Source organism: Rhinatrema bivittatum, chromosome 7, assembly GCF_901001135.1.
Source record: "Rhinatrema bivittatum chromosome 7, aRhiBiv1.1, whole genome shotgun sequence".
In the NCBI taxonomy this organism is placed as follows: Eukaryota; Metazoa; Chordata; class Amphibia; order Gymnophiona; family Rhinatrematidae; genus Rhinatrema; species Rhinatrema bivittatum.
In genome coordinates, this window is record NC_042621.1 from 103,124,026 (window position 1) to 103,146,439 (window position 22,414).

General features: G+C 41.9%; 1 protein-coding gene across 1 annotated transcript in view; it reads right to left on the reverse strand.

Annotated features, from left to right (window-relative positions):
* CARMIL2 (capping protein regulator and myosin 1 linker 2) overlaps positions 1-22,414 on the reverse strand; it is a 435,549-nt gene that overhangs the window by 88,823 nt on the left and 324,312 nt on the right. Inside the window, exons 18-19 of the mRNA XM_029608841.1 lie at positions 6,267-6,669; positions 3-122 (exon numbers count right to left, since the gene is read on the reverse strand). Coding sequence (XP_029464701.1) covers positions 3-122; positions 6,267-6,669 — 523 coding nt within the window. The remainder of the gene's footprint in view (positions 1-2; positions 123-6,266; positions 6,670-22,414) is intronic.

The following is a 22,414-nucleotide window of genomic DNA, read 5'->3' on the forward strand; positions in this document are numbered from 1 at the left end:
ACCTGTTTTTTCCTTGCCTCAGAGGAGAGGACTTTAGTGACTCCAATCCGGTGCAGCATGACGTGGACCCGCTGCTCGAACGAGTTGCACATTTCTCCGTCACCCTTCTCAAAATGCCTTTTCTGGACGTAAGACAACAACAAAACGCCATTAGTGACTTCTTTCCTGCTTTTTTCTTAGGGGCAGTAGAGTGTTCAGACTCAGCTCTTTTTCTGCCCACTTTACCCCCCATAACTAGGATATTCAACAAGGAGCCCCAGAGGGGCTGTAAAAATTACAAGCGTACTCTCATTCTTCTAGGCCTTTGCCTTTCTAGTTCTTATTGCTCCACAGAAACATAGAAATGTGACAGCAGAAAAAGGCCCTATGGCCTACCTAATCTGTCCATCCACACCAACACCTCAGTCTACAACTCCTACCACTCCTTCAGAGATCCCCTGGGCTTGTCCCATGCTTTCCTGAATTCAGATGCTGTTCTTGTCTACGCCACCTCCACCGGGAGGCTGCTCCAGGGCCAGATTAAGCCGGTATGTGTCCAGAGGCATTGGGGGAAGAGGGGAAGTTATCCTCCCCGTCCTCCCTGCAGGAGGGTGGAGGAGGGGGAGGGTACAATCCCTCTTGCCCAAATCCTCCTCTTGGGTCCCCTCACCTTGAAGTTGCACCATCAGCTCCGATGGAAGCAGCAATAAAATAGTTGGAAAAAATCAGCCAGGAGCCTCCCACAGCCCTTCTGCACTAACGGACCCTGTGGTGCACCACCCTCTCCTCCCGTATAGGCTTCCTGTTACCAGGGAAACCCATGGGAGGCACGGGGTGCCACGGAGTCCATCAGTGCGAAAGAGCTGTAGAGGTCCCGGGGCCGATTTTTCCCCATATTCTACTGCAGCTGCCACCAGAGCCGGCGCCACGAGAGAAAAGTGGCGGCAATGCAGCCGCAGAGTTGGATTTAGACATACGCAGCAGCAGTGACGCTGCGGCACCTATAAAAAATTAGCGCTGGAGGCAGCTGCCTACATTACCTATGTCTAAGTATGACCCTGGGATGTTCCATGCATCCACCACAAAATATTTCCTTAGAATTACTCCTGAATCTACCCCATTCACCCTCATATCCCAGGAACTGTCGTTTCAGAGCCTCCTTTCCATTGAAAGAGGCCCATATTCTATGCATTGATACCTTGGTGGTATTTCAACGTCTCTGTCCTGCCTTTCCTCTAGGGTGTACATGTTTAGATCTTTAAGTCTGTCATCATATGCTTTAGAACGAAGACCACTGACCATTTTAGTAGCCACCCTCTGGACCAAGGGTAGGTCGCTCCTGGTTTTCAAGATATCCAGAATGAATATGCATGAGATATATGTGCATTCAATGGAGGCAGTGCATGCAAATACACCTCATGCATATTTATTGTGGATATCCTGAAAACCAGACTTGGTTGTGGCACGCCAGGACCGACATTGCCTACCCCTGCTCTGGACCAACTCCATTCAGTTTATAACTGTTTCAAGATGTGGTCTCCAGAACTGTGCACATACTCCAAATAAGGTCTCACCGGGGTTTTATACAAGGGCAATATCACCTCCCTTTTTCTGCTGATCATGCCTTTCCCTGAGCAGCCCAAGCATCTTTCTGGCTTTTGCTGCCACTTTATCCAACTCTTTGGATATCTTGAGATCATCAGATACAGTCACCCACAGAGCCCACTCTTCTTTCATGACCAGAATTTCACACCCTAGACTATATTGCTCCTTTGGGTTTTCACAGCCTAAATGCATTAGCATTTAGCGTTAAATCTTAACTGCCGGACTCTAGATCATTCCTCAAACTTTGCTAGATCCTCTCTCATGGTTTCCACATCTTTTGGATGTCTATCCTGTTGTAGGATTTTGGTATCATCAACAAAAGTCAAACTTTTCCCACTAGTCCTTCCACAATATCACTTAAATAAATTTTTTTTTTGTATTTTATGTAGAAGCTTTGATATCTCGCTGATCTGCAAAACTGAGCGGGTTACAACATAACATACATCAATGAAATGAGTAACAAAAAAAAAAAGCCAACACAGCAATAATTAAAATAGAGACATTAAAACATCACCAAAGAGAATTAATTAACCCTTGAGATCCTGCTGCCCTACCTCTCTCTTTGGGATGCTAACCCTGAATTATCACCATTAAATGTGACAGAAAACAGATAATTTTTACAAATTTTTCTAAAACACACAAATAATCATGTTCCTTTCTTAAAAATTCAGGAAGCTTGTTCCAGAGCATAGGACCAGTAACCTGAAACACCCTGTCCCAAGATTCCTTCAATCTTACTGTTTTTTGAGATGGTATCCCGAGCAGCTGTTTCTTTGCCAATTGTAATGCGCAAGCCAGTTGATAAGTAGCCGGTGCATGAAAACTTTGAGGTAAAAGCCCATTAACGGACTTAAAAACAAGCGTGATAATTTTAAATTTCACGCGCCAACAGACTGGAAGGTAGTGGAGAGTCATAAGTGTGGGAGTAACATGAGAACGTAACGAAAGCCCAGCGATCAGCCAAGCTGCAGAGTTTTGTTTTAATTGTAAGGTTAAAAAGAACCCGTGGACTCCTACAGACTCCAATAATAACACCCTTCTCCTCAGAGTGAATTCCATTTACTCCTGCCCTTTGTCGCCTCTCAATCCACTGCATGCATCTGCTACCCTTTCTTCAGAAACTCTGTCTGAGGGAGATTAATACACACTCGCTGTAACACTGCAAGGCATCTCTCTTAATTAGCTAGCAAGGTGCCAGGCAGCCTGCTCCTGGAATAGAAATAAATATGTTTTGCCCACTTAATTATTTAATAAGCAAATACCTATTACAGCAAATATCTATTTCAAGTAGCATGCTATTTTTCAGCGAGTTTTGCTCCCCTATTCACAGCTATGCCAACAGACTATAATTCTGAAACTATTGAAACCGCACCGCTAACCCCATCAAGGAACAGACCAGTTAAGAGTTGATGGCATAGTGCTCTAAAATACATAGGACAACATCATCATGAAACTGATTCTGATGTCATCTACTATGCGACAACCTTCCAGCTTTCATGGGCGTTTTTCCAGGATCTTTTTGAGGGAGTAAAGAGAAGTTGGCTTGTACATAATGCACTGAGTCTCTCAGCTGCTGCCCAGGGCAGCAGCTGAGATCCCTCTCTCTCTCCTTCTCTCTGTGCCAGCAGTAGGGCTTTTTTTTTCCAGGGAGTACATGCTGGTAATGAATACCGGTGCCTTTTCTTCCACCTGCTTAATTTACCCCGGGGTCAGCCCCCGAAAAACGTTCATGCCTGTGCTGTCCCTGTTCCCATTCCCTCTGTCTTCTCTTCTGTGCAGAGCACAGACCGTTGCCCGGGCAGGGAAGGGAGGTAAAGGAGATGACTGAATGCTGTTCCTCGGGGGGAAAGAGGAGGGATTCAGCCTGCCTGCTGGGAGTGGGGGCAATGAGACTCAGAGAGGAGACCCCAGAGGCAGAAGATGAGGGCAAAGTAGTGTGAGGGGCATGGGAAGGATAACATCTGGCCCCCTTAGCCCTCCATCATCATTCTTGTGTGGGTGAGGTAAGGGGCAGGGGGTTGGGGTATCCTATTAGGGTCTAGAATTTTCAGACAATAAGGTAGAAACAAAAAAAAAAATTCTTCTGGTTTAGTGATTCACATATGTCAGCTTTTGGAATGTAAATGTGTAGCATCTCCACTATATCTTTGTATTTTACATGGTGCAAAAGGAAATATTTCTGTTTCCATTTCTCAGGTATTGGACTGCATGCAGAGGCTGGCTTCTTAAGGTGTTAATTTTTGTCTGCATATTTCTATTTATAATTTGTGGTCACTTATTCTGTAAGCGGTGATGGTCTCTCCAGTTTCTGTCTGTGTGACCAATGCGAGGTATTCTGATAAGAGTGTAATTTCTGTGTGGTGTCCTGTAGCAGTCCAGCTTGTTCTGTTTCCCCAATAGGAGGTGTGTTGGTGTTGTAGGGTTGGGTGTAATATTTGCAATGCTGTCAATTTCAAAGGCTCTGTGAGCAGTTGCAGCGGGAAGGCCCTGGGTGGTTGCTCCTCCTCCTTCCCCCATGCCCAAGGAGGGCCATGCATGTGAGTACTGACACCTTTTATCTAGGAAAAAAAGAACCGGCCTGCAGTAATCAAAGTAGGCCTATGCTATTTAATTGCATGGCTCCTGCCTGTTCAAAGGCTACCACAGAGGGCTTAGGTCAACAGGATCATGAATTCTGCTGCCGCTCCTCAGTGGTAAAGCTACCAGTGCTCAGGTTAACAGGATCATAGTGGGATTTTAGATTTAATCACTTGCTCAAGATGAATTATAATTCAATACAATAGGGAAGTCCCAGCCCCAGAGAGTTTACAATCTAAATTGATACATGAGGCAATGGTGGGAAAAGTAACTTGCCCAAAGTCATAAGGAGCATCAGTAGGAGAAATAGGATTTGAATCCTGGCTTTCCTAGTTATCAGCCTGTTGCTCTAACCACTAGGTCACTCCTCCTGCAGGACTCAAGTCAACAGGATCACAGTGAGTGATGCCACTACCTTGCAGTGTACAGAGCTAAAGGCAAAGATGGGCCCCACTGGTGCCAGCTGGGAGATAACCTGACCTGCCTATGCAGACAAACAAGGAGTTCACAGGATCAGAAAGAGAATAGCGCTTTAAGAAACTGCAAATAGGCACCAGATACCAGTCAGATAAAGGAACAGATGGCTGGTGGAATATGCAATATACATGCAAAGTTAAAAAATGTTTGGAACACCATATGGAGAGTAATTTTATAACAGCCCACATAGGGAAGGGGCAACCACCCAGGGCCATGCCCCTGGCAACTTGCTGCAGAACCTATGAAATGACAGTATTGCAAATATTACATCTAACCCTAGAAAACCAATACACCTACTGGGAAAACAGAACAAGCCAGACTGCTACAGGTCACTACACAGAAAATAAACACTAGTCCAATTCCTCATATCGGTCACACAGACAGAATAAGGACAGATCATCACCAAATGCAGAATAAATGACCACAAATTATAAAGAGAAATAAGCAGACAAAAGTTGAACTTGAAACCTCAAGAAACTTCTGCACACAGTGCAATAGTGGAGAAATAGAAACAGAAATGCATTTCCTTTTGTACCATGCAATTACAAAGAAATTGGAGATGCATATTTACATTCCAAAAGCTGATATATTTGAATCATTAAATCAAAATAAAGAGGCTTTTTTGTTTCTATCTTATTGTTGGGACCTTTTGGACTCTACCATAGCATCCCTCCCCCCCACCTCACAATAATGATGGTAGCTTAGCAGCTCCAAGGTAAGATTTTCAGACGTATAGTATGACTGCACAGCTGAGAATGGGGGAGCAAAACTCACAGACAAATTACATGTAGACTTCAGTCCAAATTTTCAAAGCAGACTTGCAAGCGTAAGTCTGTTTTGGAACTTAGCAGGTGTACAGGGATCCCAGCGCGGCCTACGTGCACACATCGATGCCTGCTTGGCAGCGAGTGTAGATGTGTACTCATACATAAATCCACCCTGGGAACGCCTCTTTTTAGTATGTATAAAATCAGTTTTGCACATACTTTTACGTGTAAAACACTCCAGGCAATTTTCAAAAGCTATCTTACTCTCATAAAATAGGGTTTTATGCTTGGAAATGCTTTTAAAAATCAGGTCCTAACTGTAGCGTAAAGCGTTGTTTATGAATTGGTGGCTGTTTGCAGAGATGTAAAATTGTTCTCTAAGTTATGATAATTTATTCAAGAGCAGAACATTTTTTTCCTTCTCCCAGGTTATGATCAATCTCTGCATGAATAAGCAGCATTTCCTCACAATCCAGCCTTCTGTCTCCTCCTGGATAGGGAACGTACCTTGTTGATATCAGACATACAACTCAGTCATAGTCTTCATGGGACTGATGCATAATTGCTAATTAAGGAGGCCATTTTCAAAGGAGTTACGTATGTATATGTAACATGTTATCGTAGCAATTTTCAAAGCCCATTTACCTGCATTAAGTGCATTTACATGCAGGTAAAACCTATTATCAATTCAATGGCATATACTGTAGCAATTTTCAAAAGCCCATGGGTAAAGTGCATTTACACGTGTAAAACCCAGTTTTAAGCATGTAAATCCTTTTGAAAATTACCCTCATTTGTTTTAATAATTTGACCGGCGAGAAGAAAGCGATCACAGCACATGGAGACTGGAATGACCATTACCTTTTCATGTTTCAGTCCCAGTGCGTCTTCATCCTCTCCAGACAACAAAATCAAGGACTGGGATTTCCCTTCTCTGGAATACCGGGGTTTGATTCTCCGTGCAGCATCTGGGGTTCTGCTCTGCTCAATAATGGACGTGGAATCCCTAGGTTCTCCGGCTTCAGGTTTGCTCACTAATCTGGTCAACTCCCCAACCCTGCTTGGGGCCCGTAAAATGTCTGCTAGCAGCGGCCGTCTGCCTTTTGTTATCACAGGGCTTCCATCAAACTCTCTTTCAGATTTTGACCATTTGGTAGATTTTGGTTTCTTGAATGCAAAGAAATCTCCTATTTTCTTTTTGAAGGTCCTAGAGCCAGAAGATGATAGGGTGGCAGCCTCCTGACATATTTCCACTGGAACATGACTGCAGAATTAAAAAGAAAATCCCCAAACCCCCCCCCAAAAAAAATCAGTTAACATCACACGTGTAAGGTACTATAATCAAAGGCATCACATACATTTCAATAAAATAAATAATAAAATGAATGCATTTCAATTAATGTTCTTCCAAAATATTTTCACGTTACTTTGTCTCCCGTCCCACCGAACCTCCGGAAATCCTCTTACTATGCAACCTGCTCGGGCTGTCTGCCCCCCATCAGCTCCACCCTTTCCAAGTCTTTCATGAGTGCTATTACTTCTTCTTTTAGATCGTGAACCCTGTGCAGGGTGTCCTGAGTTCTCATGCTCTTCTCCCCCAACCCATCCCCTATGGTCCCCCACTTTCCTCTGCCAGAAGTTCGATTTCTCTTACTTTGTTTCGAAAAAGCACCTTTAACAATCAGGCTCCTGGTGCTTTCCTTGTTATGCCAGCTTCTTGGGTTTTGTGAACGATGATCAGAAGCTTACTGTCTACCAGTATTATCTTTTAATTCGTACAAGCGATGTGCGACAGGACAGCCTTGCCTGGGGAGCAACTACCTGACTGTAGCTGACACAGCAAGAATCTTCTTGTTATTTTATTTTTTTTATTTTTTTTAACTCTGAACAAATCCATATAGTAAATTGTTTTAACAATCCTTTTTTAGGGCCTTTGCAGTTTGTTTTTGGGGTTTTTTTTTTTGGAGTATGCAACATTTGCAAAATGCTGTAAACTGAGAGAAAGCCCGTGTGTACCTGCTGCAGGGTTGCTCCTCCATCCCCCACAGCTACTGCCAAATGGGGACTAACTCCTGTAGCCCATGCGGCAGTAGCTCCCTGCATGCATGAAGGCATGCAAAGAAATGCAACCAAGAGGAAGTGAGAGAAGGAGCTTCACATAGAGATGACATCATGGAACTGCACAAAGACATACTGTAAATATGCTGATTTGCTAGTTGTAAATTGTTAATGAGAGGTATATTTAATGTCAGTTAGTGGCTGTCAGAGTGTTAGGATTCCATCATGTTCACTACTGAGAAGTAAAAAAGGTACTGGGAAATAATTATTACTGCCACCAGACTCAGCTCCTGCTGCCCTTCCTAACATCAGGTTAGACTGTACTTAAAAAAAAAAAAAAAAAAGCAAATGTGATCTGACGGGGAGGAGCAAGATGGCAGCATGACTGTGGGCATAGTTTGGGACTGTTGGGCTGTTTTCTGTATTTCCACAAATTTCTGCTTGAGATGCCTCCTAAGCATAAGGAGAGGGTTAGGATTTTTCCCTTTGAACCCACCTACCATCCTGAACAGCAGCCAATAACTTTGTTCTTGCCCTGGAGGTCTGCTGAATTGAGCGAAGAAGTCCCTGTTGGGCATTTGGGTGAGGGAGAGCCTGAATCTCCTGGGGAGGAGGTTTCCTTTAGTCTGGTGGACTATCTACGTCCGCTGGCAGAGAGACATGGGCTGCCCATGGCAGTTGGGAATGATATATGTTTTATGGGATATGTTATATGGGATAACCAATGATTATAAATTCTGTGACGGTCTGAAAGCCTATTGACTGCACAAATATATAAATGGCAATTGCGGCTATATGAGAAAAGCCCGCCATTGTTATATGAGGTTACCCTGTTTCTATTCAATAGACTACATGGTATCAGCTTTTGTTATTTTTTCTGAAAATGATGTTGTTTTGAATTTCAATACGTATTTACGTCACAATTATATACAGTTCTTTATATCAGTTGGGAATGATGTCATTACAGCATCCACGGTGGAAGGAACTGGTGATGGAGATATGTTTGGCATCTTTGCAGATATTGGCAGCTTTGGCAGAGGAACGAGGGAGACATTGCAATTTGCTATCATTTCTTCCCATTCCTGAGGGTGATACTCATACTGAAGTTGCTTTTGAGAGTTTGTTTGAGGCCTTCTTTTCAGCCTCTCTCTCCTGGTAGTTCCTCACTATCTTGACCAGACCGGCAGTAGTCACACTGGATTCTTTATAGAGCCGGTTGCTGGATTTGGAAAATCTTTGAATGACTGGGCAGCCAAGATAAATTGCTTGTCAACTAATCTAGAGCCGCTGGTTTGACAGCATGAAGGCCAATTACAAAAACACAGCAGCAAGATTTTGGCTTTGGAAGGTGACATTAAAGCCATTAAAGCCTTTAATGCTGTAACACTGAAGGAATACCAAGATTATTCTTGGAGACTTGAATATTTAGAAAACTATTCTAGGCATCTGAATCTTCATATTTAGAACTTTCCTAAAGACATGGGTGAGATGCTGCTCATGACATTAAGGAAGTATTTTCTTTGGTATTTCATTTTGAGCCTGACCAAACTCCTTTGATTAATAAGGTCTTTTTTCTGCCTAAATCTACTCATTTGAATGCGCAACAGAATCAGTCTGCAGTCTTCAGCAGAAGCATTTAATCTAAATTTTTAGAATATTCAGGGCCTGAAATTATAGAGCATGGGTCTCTGCTGCTTTCTTTTGTTACTGAATAGGATATTAGTAATGAAATTGTATTTTAGGAATTTAAGTTTTTTATTTTATGGTCAGGCTTTAAGAATTTTCCCAGATTTGTCTAAAATTATGTAAGTGAGGAGGAAAATGTTTTAGCATTAAGGCAGAAGGCTTCCTCACTGAGTGTTCCCTTTATTTTGAGACATCTGTGTAAATAACGTGATTAAATTTAATATGTTTGTTATATCATCTTTGCTCCGGAGCAGTTGAAGTCTTTTTTGGACTCCAGAACATTGATATCCTCTCCGGCTTCCACATAAGCATTCATGAACGGGACACGTGTGTGCAGATCTCTAATCTTGTTAAGGTATTTTCTTAAGATTTTTCCTTAGGTCTCCTTGATTTCTATTTTTATCCTTCTCCTATTAGCTTGTTTGATTTGGGAATGGTGGTTGCATTATTAAAATGAGCTATTTTTTTTTCTTGGTGCTTTATGATTTATAGCAATGTCAATTTCCATCTGTTTCTGTATAAAAAGGTCTTGTAATTTGTAAAAATTAATAAATACTAAGTTTAAAAAAAAAAGAGCACATGCTTTATCTATCACGCTAAGAATGTCTATTCTGGCTGAACACTCAGGAAAAAAACCCAGCAAATCTGGTGCGATGTTCGGGATATACTTGATGCCAGACATCTAAAGCTGGCGGAATCCTTTGTACAAACCATGTTGAGACAGTGTAAAATCTCAGCTGGGAACTAAGGCAAGATTATTAGAGAGAGGGCTGCTGTCCAAGTCGGTGGTTGTGTTGGGTTCTAGATGCATTCACAGCAGCATAATCCTAGTAATAAAACTGTTCAGTTGTCCAAACAGCCCCTAGGAAGAAAACACCTCAAGAAGTTTAACTCTACCTCTGACCCAGGAGTTATTTATTTATTTATTTTATTTACTTTTATTTTTTCTATACCGACATTCCTGTAAAGATACAAATCATATCGGTTTACAATGAAACTTCAACTTCGCTCAGGGTCGGTACAAGGAACATAGGTGCCAGTTAACAGTGGAACATGAAAAAAAAATTACATTTCCTGTAGTAAAAAACAGTGGAACATGTCACAAAAAATTACATTTCCTGTAGTAAAAAACAGTGGAACATGTCACAAAAAATTACATTTCCTGTAGTAAAAAAAAAATAAAATGGTGCAAAGCAGTTTCCATCTTTAGTGCACCACTCTGCACTGCAGGACAATAGCTGGGTCTGCAAGCTTAACATAGAAACATGACGGCAGAAAAAGACTGCATGGCCCCTCTAGTCTACCCATCCATCCAATTAATTTTAGCTTTATAATTCTCATCACTTCCTTAGAGATTTTATTTATTTATTTATTTATAGTCACTTATATACTGCAATATCATAGCATAACAATGCGGTTTACAAACTTAAAATACAGGCATGAAATCTAAAACAATAAAAAATAAAATGAGAAGGCAAACATTTCGAAATGCTGTTCTGAAATCAACTGTTCATGCCCAAGAGTCACATCTATTCTCCACCTCTGCCTAAGATGCTATTGTCCCAAAATGTCTCTGGAATAGCCATGTCTACATTTTTCTTAAATTTAGGAGTTGATAATTTGCCTCTCAATGATTCTGGCATATTATTCCATAGAAAAGGATCTATGGAGAAAATTCAATATCTGACCTTGCCTATATGCGCTGTTTTTATTGATGGAATTTCCAGCAACCCTTTGTTCTGTTTTCATAATGTTCATGAGGGGATATACATTTTCAAGGCTGCATCAAGCCATGGGGTGTTTGCCTGGTTAATTAATGTGGATCGAGGAAGAGCATTCAGTGCGATCTATTTGGATTTCAGCAAAGCTTCTGATATCGTTCCACATAGGAGGCTTGTGAACAAAATGAGAAGCTTCAGAGTGAGCGCCAAGGTGGTGAAGTAGATTACAAACTGGTTGACTGATAGGAGACAGCGTGTAATGGTAAATGGAACCTACTCTGAAGAGAGAGCTGTGTTAAGTGGCGTGCCACAGGGATTGGTATTGGGACTGGTTCTGTTCAATGTCTTTGTGATCGATATTGCGGAAAGGATAGAAGGTAAAGTTTGTCTGTTTGTGGTTGATACCAAGATCTGCAACAGAGTGGACACACCTGAAGGAGTAGAAGAGAATGAAAAGTGATTTACGAAGGCTTGAAGAGTGATCGAAGATTTGACAGCTGGGATTCAATGCCAAGAAGTGCAAAGAAATGCATCTGGAATGTGGTAATCCAAAAGAGCAGTATGAGATTGGGGGGGAGGGGGGGGGGAGGCAGATGTGAATGGACCAAGAGAGGGATCTTGGGGTGATAGTTTCTGATAATCTGAAGATGGCAATGCAATGTGACAAGGCGATAGCTAAAGCCAAAAGAATGCTGGGCTGCACAGAGAGAGGAATAACCATTAAGAAAATGGAGGTAGTGATGCCCTTGTACAAGTCTTTGGTGAGGCCTCACCTGGAGTAATGTGTTCATTTCTGGAGCCCTTATCACAAAAGAGATAAGATTCAGGATGGAGGCAGTCCAGAGAAGGGGGTTAGTATCAGAAAACCTATGAGGAGAGACTGAAGGATATGAATATGTATATCCTGGAAGAGAGGAGGCACAGGGGTGATATGATACAGACCTTCAGGTACCTAAAAGGTTTTAATGATGTGCAAATGTTAAACCTTTTCCGTTGGAAAGAAATCAGTAGAACTAGGGGTCACAAAATGAAGCTCCAAGGAGGACGTCTCAGAACCAACGTCAGACGAAGAGGGAAGTGGATGCCTGGAATGCCCTTCCGGAGGAGGTGGTGAAAACCAAAACATTGAAAGAATTCAAAAGGGTGTGGGTTAAATATTGTGGATCCCTAAAGGCTAAAAAACAGAAATGAAGAAAAGAGTGCATGGAGTAACTTGATGGTGAGGTGGTTATTATCCTTAACCAATAAACTTTGATACTGTTAATGCAACTCCATCATTGCTCTCTGCTTCAACTGCAGGGAGAAAGGGGGAATTGGCTTCGTTCAGCAATCGAGGGCTTCGACTTTTATGGTCTGGGGTAACAAGTATGGGGGTAACTTGCTAATGCGGCAGTTATTATGCTTAACCAATAAGACTGATATTTTGATACAACTCAAGCATTTCTCTCTACTTCAACAGCAAGGCATAACAGGGAGTTATTTTCAACAGCAATTAACGAGGGCTAGTGAGGGAAACTAATAACCACGGGGGTAATGGGGAACTGGATTCAAACAGCGACCAACGAGGGCCCTGACTTTTATGGTCTGGGAAACAGATAAGCATGTGGTAACCTACATGGCCCAGCAGATACTACCATAAGCTTAATGGACAGACTGGATGGACCATTTGGTCCTTTTCTGTTGTCATTTCTATGTTTTTATGTTTCTATGAATGAATTATACTCAGTTCTTAAAGATATAGATAACCAATGTAATTTAATAAGGACTGTAGTAATATGGTCAAATCTTGTGTTCTAGATAGTAAACAAGCTGCTGAGTTTTGTAAAAGCTGCAATTGGTGTATTGTTGAATTGGGAAGGCCAAGCAAATGGGAATTGCAATAATCTAAATGTGCCAGAACCAAAAATTGCACAATGAGCCTAAAGTCTGGGGGTTCTAACAAGGGTTTCAACCTCTTCAATATATGGATCTTAAAAAATTTGGTTCGAATCACTTGTTTAATATGGGCAGACATTGAGAGCCTAGAGACTAGCATGACTCCACGATCTCTTACTACTGATGCAATTGACCTTTTAAGAGAAACTCAAGTTTACAGGGTCATTTCTAGTTCAAGATAGAAACAATCTCTCTACTTTGGCAAGATTCAGAACCAAACGATTATGAAACATCCAGCACTGAATTGCTTCCAAATAGATTTTCAAATAATCCACTGCAGAGGTAATGGTACCCTTTATGGGAACCAGAAATTGAATGCCGCTTGCGTAAATGAAAAAAGAAAGTCCCAGACCTGCCAAAAGTTTACACAATGGAATTAGATATATATTAAATAAGGTTGCCGAAAGGGCAGAGCCTTGTGGAACCCCAATAGGAACTTTGATCCAGTTTGAAGAGTGATTTCCAATAGTAATTTGTTGGAATCTATCACTAAGATAAGATGTAAACCATTTTAATGGAAAACCACCAATGCCAAGTACTTTAGACAGTTAATTAGAATATTATGATCTAACGTATCAAATGCGGCTGACACATCTGACAGTACTAGCAAATAATTCTGACCACCATCAAAGCCACACAGCACAGTATCAGTAATAGTTAGCAATAAAGTCTGTGTTGCTGTGTTTCCTAAAACCGAATTGGTTTGGGAGCAATAATGAATTATCTTCCAAGAAGTTTGATAATTGTGCAAAAACAAGATATTTTATCACTTTGGCAATAAATGAGAGGGATGAAATTGGCCTATAGTTATTGAGAGAACAGGGATCAAGATTCCCATTTTTAAGTAAAGGCCTGAAAATCACTTGTTCAGTTGGACTTGGCAAATGGCCTTTTGTCAGAGAAAGATTAGCAAGAGATGCTAAAAATGGAGCTATAACTTCTCTCACTATCTATAGATGACCAACAGAGATAGGATTTAACTTGCTTGGGGAAGGATTTAATTTTGCAATGATGTGTTGAACTTCTAGAACAGATATTAACTCAAACTTGTTCCAGGTAGAAACAACTGCGAGAGAAGAGGCTTCTGAGCCATCTTCAGTAATAGGTAAGGAATTCAATAAATTAGATATTTTCTACTAAAAAAATTTGCAAAAACCTTGCACAAAGGCAGATCCTCAGGAGTCATAGTTATCAGAGGATTTTAATAATTTCTTCAATTAAAAAGAAGATAGCTATCAAAACAAGTGGCATGGATTTTCTTCATGAAAAATTCCTTTTTCCTGTCACTGACTGCTTCTTATATTTGTGGAGAGCAATCTTATAGGTCTCTAAATTTGCAGTAGATTTCGTCCTGCGCCATTTACACTTTAATCTCCTCAATAAACACTTAAGCTTCTTTAGGTCAGAATTATACCATGGTGCAGAGTTCCTATAATTTTTAATGAACTGAACAATCTGCCTGGACAGGAGCAAGTTTATCAATAATATCAGTGTTGATACTATTCCACAATTCAATGGCGTGGTCACAATTCTTTACCTCTAAATTTTTTAATTTGTCTGTAAATTCAATTTTAATTCATCTGGGTTAATGACACCTCTCTTTTCTATTTGAAAGCAATCTTTTTGATTTAAAGATGATGCCGACTTAAAACTTAATTTAAAAGAAATCAAACAATGATCTGACCATGGGATACTTGTACAATGAACAGAATCATTATTAACCAGCAAGTAAGCTTGGTTAGAAAAAACTAAATCTAACATGTGATCAGCCCTATGAGTAGGCACAGTAATAACCTGTGAAAGTCCCATGATGATTGTTCGATTAATATTTAGCAGGCTACTACTAAGAACTTCAATTAAAGGAGACATATTGGGGCAGATTTTTAAAAAGTACGCGAGTGCGTACTTTTGTTCGCGCACCCGGCGCAAACAAGAGTATGCCAGATTTTAATAGATACGCGTGTAGCCGCGTGTATCTTTTAAAATCCAGGGTTGGCGTGCGCAAGGCTGCGCAAAATCGGCAGCCTGCGCGCGCCAAGCCGCGCAGCCTGCCTCTATTCCCTTCGAGGCCGATCGGAGCGGCCTTGGAGGGAACTTTCTTTCTGGCGCCCCCCCACCTTCCCTTTCCTTCCCCTAACTAACCCGCCCCCCGGCCCTAACTAATTCCCCCCCCTACCTTTATTGCAAAAGTTACGCCTGCCCGAGGCAGGCATAACTTGCGCACCCCGGGCCAGCACGCCATGTTCCGGTCCGGGGGCTGGTCCGGAGGCCGCGGCCACACCCTTGGAACGCCCTGGGCCGGAACCATGGCCACGGCCCCACCCCCGGAACACCCCGTGCGTCCCGGGGCTTTGTGCACACCGGCAGCCTATGCAGCATAAGCTCAGCACGCGCAGGGGGAGCTTGGGGCAGGTTTTCGGGGGGTCCGTGCGTATCTTATGCGCATACCCCTTTGAAAATCTGCCCCATTATGATTTAGAAGCCCAGGAAGGTAGTATGTCATGAAAAGATTAAAATATCTGAAGCTAAAACCAAAATCTCAAAAGAAGAAATCTCTAAATTTAATAATTCAAGTTTTAAAGGGTAATTGGCCAGGTACTTGTGGCCTGGTTTGGCCTCTGTTGGAAACAGGATGCTGGGCTTGTTGGACCCTTGGTCTGACCCAGCATGGCAATTTCTTATGTTCTTAACCATTAGCCAACCCCTTCGTTTCCTGGTTCAATGTTTAGAAAAAACTGTATAATCAGCTCCTATAATCGCCTGATCTGAATCTTTTAGCAAAGTCTCTGTTAGTCAAATATAGTCGAAATTACCCGTGAAAGCAAGGTCATAGATTTTTTTTTTTAAGAGATAGCTTGTACATTTACTTAAGCAAAGGATAATAAAAATAAAGAAGGCATCTTGCCTAAACCCGTCATTTTGATTGGCTTCAAGCAAGGAGGCCTTCTACCTTTGGGGCATGATCCCCTGCTTTCTTGAATTCAGATGCTGTTTTTTTTGTCTCCACCACTTCGACTGGGAGGCTGTTTCACAAAACCACCATCCTCTCTGTAAAAAATTATTTCCTAAGATTACTTTTGACTTTCAACTCAACTCATGACCCCTTGTTCTAAAGCCTCCTTTCCATTGAAAAGGTCTCACCTCCTGTGTATGAAAACCTTTGAGATATTTGAATGTCTATCATATCTCCCCTATCTTGCCTTTCCTCTAGGGTATACATCTTTAGATCTATCCCCACGTGCTTTAGAACAAAGACCACTGACCATTTTAGTAGCCACCCTCTGACCTACTCCATCCTGTTTATATCCTTGTGAAGGTGCAGTCTCCAGAATTGTACACAGTATATTCCAAGTGAGCTCTCACCAGAGACCTATACAGGAGCAATATCACCTCCCTTTTTCTGCTATGTAGCCAAGCATTTTTCTGACTTTTACTGTTGCTTTATCCACCAATTTGGCCACCTTAAGATCATCAGATACAATTATGCCCAGATCTCCTCTTCCTGTGTACTTAGAATTTCACCTCCAATACTGTACCTTTTTTAAACCTTAATTTTAACATCTTTGGCTGACTCAGTGAGTGATGAGGCAGGGGGAAGAGACCTCCCCCCCCCCCCCCAGGGTTTTTACCACTCCAACTATGTGTGCGTGTGTATGTGTGTGTGTGTGTGTGTGTGTGGGGGGGGGGGGGGTTGTAGAACTGGGGCCACAAGACTTTAAATATATCGGCTCTGGAATGTGGGCCTGCCATTACATGATTCTATTTGACTACGGCATTTTAATGCCGGGAAAAATGCCGCTAAATACCCGCTATCAAGGCGTTACTTAGCCGGATATAAGTTCCGGCTAAGTAGGACTTTGACCGTGGATCTTCAGCAGCATAGCCATGCCGCTGAATATTCCCCCAGCTTCACCACTCACTGAGTCAAAGATGTTAAAATTAAAAAATAAAGGTTTAAAAATGGTACAGTATTGGAAGTGGCTGATCTAACTTATCCAATTAACTTAACCAGATAAGAACGAATATTGTTACTTATCCGATTAAGTTAACTGGATAAGTAGCACCCACCCAGATCCACTCACTGCCTGCCCACAAATTGGCTGGCTAAAAGATAGCCGGATAAGTCCTACTTATCCAGCTATCCAGCACTAAACGAACTTACAATCGGGCCGATACAGTACAGTGCGCTCCGACAGAGCGCACTGTTAACCCTCTATTGGACGCGCATTTTCGACACACTAGCGTTACGCCTTATTCAAGTAAGGGCCCGAAAACGCGCGTCCAACCCCCCAAACCTAATAGCGCCCGCAACATGCAAATGCAGGTTGATGGCCCTATTAGGTATTCCCGCGCGAATCAGAAAACAAAATGTGCAGCCAAGCCGCACATTTGGCTTTCAGAAATTAGCGCCTACCCAAAGGTAGGCGCTAATTTCTTCGGGCACCGGGAAAGTGCACAGAAAAGCTGGCGATATTAAGTCCGAGGTCCCGAAAGTTTCCCGCCCCCCCCCCCCCGCGGGCAATTTTCAAAAGCCTATTTATGGTGTAAACCAGGATTTATACACACAAATCAGTATACGTTTTCACTTTTATTTTAGTTTCACTTGCGCTTTTAGCTATGAGACTGAGGGAGAAACCTGTGGCTCACAGGGATAATTGCAGGCTGAGCATGCTCCGTGCACTCAGTGTGACAGTGTCAGTCAAAGCTTTGTAGAAACTTTGACAGTTTTCCGTACAGGGCTCCATCCTGTGATGTCACCCATATGTGAGGATACCATCCTGCTTGTCCTGTGAGAATATAATTAACTCATCTCTGGAAGCCTATATCAGACAGTGTTGAAATTCAAACTAGCGAATAGTAAACACTTGTCTCACAACCAAGGATTAGTGGTGTATGACTTCATCACTCAGTTAAACAATACATTACCTATTCAATCCATTAGCCAAGAACAGAAAAGGGACTGAGTACTAATGAGATTTATTAACCAATCACAGGTGTATCTTTGAAGTCTACGGTAAATAGAGATGAGCTTGTCTTTGCTTCAGGCAGAGAGAGATAGAGATGGCTATGATATGAATGTTACCTACAGCCTAGGTTTGGATACTGAGAACAACAAAAAAAAAGGGTTTTTTTGTGCAAGAAGATTTTTAATGAGCTTAATTTGGAAAGAAATTGCCTAGCAAGAGCAGAGATGGGTTTCTTAATGTAGATAACCTATATTCAGTCTGGCTGATTTGAGAGGAATAGTTGAGTAATTTTAAGATAATTTTTGGTTTTATTTTATTTCCAGTTAACAGAACAGTACAAAAGACAGATGCATACATTTTATTATTATTAAGCACATTGAGTTGTAAGGAATAATCAGAAGAATTGTGGCAATTTTATTCAGAATAGGGGAAGATCTTCATTTCGTTTTTGGTGACAGTAGACTGTCTCTTCTGGTCAACATGGAGTGCACAGAAATCATCATGGGTTCTGCAAGCATCCAGCAATTGCGTCATTGCCATAGAACTGCACAGAAATTAATCTAAAGCATTCGGCAAACACATACGATCTAATGGAGAAATTACATACTCATTTCTGGCCAGAATTTCACTGAGGACACACTTTTAATTTGTTTGTACTGAGAACTGAAAGAGGTCAGTGGTTTTCTTTTTTTTTTTATATATATACAATTTGTAAAACGCTAACCTTTTTATCTTTTCTTATTTTTTTTTTTTATGTAAGAACCTGTGCTTTGTCTCCTATAGAATATTAAGAATCTGAATGAGTAGTGTAAAAGTGAATGCACTGATTTGTTTTCATTATTTGAAGTACTAATTTTCTGCTCCAGGCCCCCTTTCCCTCTCTCTGGGAAATCCTTTAGCTGTGTTTGCACATTTTTCTCATGCCCATTATCAAATTACAGAGCTGGGAGGTAGCGTTATTTATGCATCCCTGCCCTATGGAGGAATCTCTGGCAAAATTATTGATCAGCCTAAAATTGGTAACATTGTTCCTTAGCCTAGCCAGGGGGAACAGCCCGTGCCTGCCCTCTCGTAATGAGTACTAGAAGAAAAGGGCAGGAGGGCTGCACACACTGATAAATAATAATGGTAGGAAACATAAGCTTCTAACTACTGTTTATATGTTCTGCGACTGTCTCCCTAAGTGGATTTGTCATGGAAAGCTCAGAGCAGTGTAGCTAGGAACCTTGGAGGAAGACACAGTTTAGTTTTGGACACGTGTCACTGTGCATTTGGTTTTGTGTTGATCATCTGTTTTCTGACTGCTCACCCAGTTCTTATTAGCAAGACATGACGAACAACAATATTGTCCCTGTTTACTCGTCATATCTCTCCCCGGTGTTACATGCAATGTTGCTCCATGCTAGCCATATAGGGGACAATTTTCAAAGGGATTTATGAGGGTAAACGGGTGTTTACCCCAGAATCCCTTTTAAAAAATTGCCCCAGGCCTTCAGCAGGGAAAAGGGATGCCACTGGGGTGGGCTGACTGGCATGGCCAGTTGGCAATTTTTTTTTTTTTTTAATCATTTTTATTGAGAGGTTTTGTTTTTGTTTTCAACCAAAGTTACAGAATACATAAGATTCGAGTAATAGCATGGCAGACATACAAGTAGTGGTGCATAACAGTGGGCTAACATAGAAGTCCATACCTACAAGCCAGTCCATTTCCAAGCCTGACAGGCCACATTTGACTTAACTTACTTGACATGACATGTCTGTGTGGGTGAAAACCTGAAAGAGCTAAATACAATAAATATCATGGGGCATAAAAATAGCAGAGCTTAGTGAAACAGTCTCTAGCCTCCCCCCCCCCCCCCCCATCTTATTTAACCTTCCCTTGTCGCTCTATGTTAAGCTCACTGATGTTTCTTATTTTAGTGACGGGCATTGCCTCTATTTTTCCCCTACCATGTTGGGTGGCTTGTCATTACAGTTCTAAATGTTTGTAAATTAAAATATTGATAGATATTGATGAATTATTGTATGTGGTACTGATGTGCTGTGTGTAGTGCTGGTGTGCAGCAAACAAGTCTGGGGCACTGTGTATAAGGCTGTTGTTGCCCAGGACCCGTTAGAGTAATGTACATGGGGTTAGTCATCCTTGGCTTGTAAGGTGAAGGTATAACGCAGGAATGACCTTGAACTTAGCTTGATGCTCGTCCATGTTGGAACTTACATTGGAAAAATGTTTAAATTTTGCTCTTAATTACTTTTTTTTGGGGTTTTTTTTTTACAAATGAGGTTGAATTATCTTCTAGTTCCTCTCAGATTGTAGAGTTGGGGGAGGTTCTTTATGGCATCAGGTGATAAAGAATTGGTAAGAGGGTGCCAAATCCTTTGGATCCCTTCTTTTTGTTTGGCGGTTAACAATATCGCCGGCAATTTCCATCCACAATCATTTAATCTAGCCAATGGAGATAGGTCAGACCCCTTTCCGATAGGCCGTGGAGTTCGACAGGGCTGCCCCCCTTTCACCCCTCCTATATCTTCTCTCCATAGACCCACTTCTCAGGAGAATTGTGGACGATGTATCCATTCGGGGACTGGATATAGATGACACATCATTCAACGTAGCTGCATTTGCAGATGATGTGCTTCTTTTTCTAACGACCCCCGCCCTCTCTCTACAGAAAGTCCTCTCACTCCAAACCCATTTTGGAAAGTAGCTGGCACAGCTTTAAAGGGAAACGGCACAATCTTTTGTGCGATTACTGGAACTCTCTTCCCTCCAGGGACTGTGAGTAGTGCCTTTGCAATGTGCTCAGCCCCAGCTGGCCCAGGACAAAAAAAAGATCTATCCACTTGAAAGAGAGCAATACTCCCATCGAGCCACTTGGGCCAGCCTATGGGGGTCTACTACTGTTAATAGTTTATGTAGTTGTAGATACAGATAGGAAACCTATGATAAGTATATGATACCCAATGCAGAGTGCATATCAGATTTGAATAAAAAGCCGAAGGATGCAGAAAGTGAAGTGTTTAACCACACAGAACTTTTAGCCATGATAGGCTTTTGGCTCTGATTCAGTCTCTGGCTCCGGCTCCCAGTATAGGGACCGAGTGCTATTTCTACAGCTGGCCTGGGGCTATTTGCATCTCAATCTCTCTCTCTCTCTCTCCATTTGTATCTTCTTCTCCAGAATGTATTTCTCTAGAAATACACTTCCAAAGCATGGATGTGAGAACATGTCTTACTTTAGTGCTAGAGTATTCAGGACAGTTACAAACAACCAAAATCTAAATTTAACCATCCAAGTTTGACCTCCACTCTTGACCCCATCCCTGCCTATCCCCCAAAGAAATCAAACTCTGCTGTCCCACTTGGTGATTCTCGGGTTTTGGGCATTCCCTTCTTAAGTCTGTCTCTCTTCTGTCACCTTCCCGCCTAATTCATTCTCTCTCTCTCTTCCCTCGCTTTTCCTAGGCTGGCCACTCCAAATTCTCTTCTGGGCCAAGATTTCAAGGTCTGCTGTCCCTGGTAGGATTGGAGTCTGACCCCCCTTCCTGTCCTGTAGTTCCACCAAGAGGCCAGATTTACCTTTTAAGCATCGCCCAGATGCAGGAGGAGGAGCAAGGGTCCCCTTCCAAGAATGCAGGATTGGTGGGGGCAGCCTGGAGGATTGTTTCCCTGCAAATGAGTCTTGCTAAAAGGGACACCTCCTCCTCTATTTTAATGGCACTTTTTCCCAAGTTCCGCTCAGCCTGCACAGCGGCGCTCTTGGTCACACCCATCCTTTAAAGACACAGGGACAGCCTGTGGTTCTAGTTTATAGTGCTCTAAATGCCATAAGTCCCTGAGGAGGAGGGGTCTGGCTGAGCAGTGCTTGCTAGAAAGTACCACTGGGACAGAGAAGGCAATGTCCCTTTCAGCCCGGTGTCCCTAGGCTGCTGCCTTCTCCACCCTAGTGGGAAATTTGGGCCTGGCTCCACCTGGGGGAATTCTTCTGCCTGCTCTCAGGCTTTTTTTTTTTGTCTGCTTATTTCTCATACATTGTTCCTGGGTCTTGCCTTGTCTTCTTGACTGCTTTAGTTTGCTTCCCTCTTGCTTTATAGGTGTAGGATTTCAAATACGTCATTACAGCAGCACATATCACTACTTCAGTACAATTTTTTTAATCTATTTGTTTAGCAATTTCTTATATATCATTTTAAAAACGCTCATGGCAAGTAATATAAAAGTAAATGTAGAATCATAACAAAAGCAGAAACCATAAAACATTTCTAATATATATAATTTGTCCGTATACAAGGAAATAACCCATTAAGCATAATATATCACAACCCCCCCCCCCAAAAAAAAACACCACCACAAATAAAATGGTACAATCACCTAATCCATCATATTGATTAAGTATAAAAGCAAGACCCCACAGGGACTACATAAAGAATGTAAGACTTGGGATAATATTATGACTCATATGCTTGGGTAAAGAGCCAGTTCTTCAAGGAATTGTAAAAAGCCAAGTAATCATTCAATTGATGAATTTCTTTTGGGCGTTTACTCCATAGTGCTGGCACAAAACAGGATAAAGCTCTGCTTTGGGTCCTTAATAGATGAATCAATCAATAGGCATGCATCCTGAGATCTCAATGATCAACC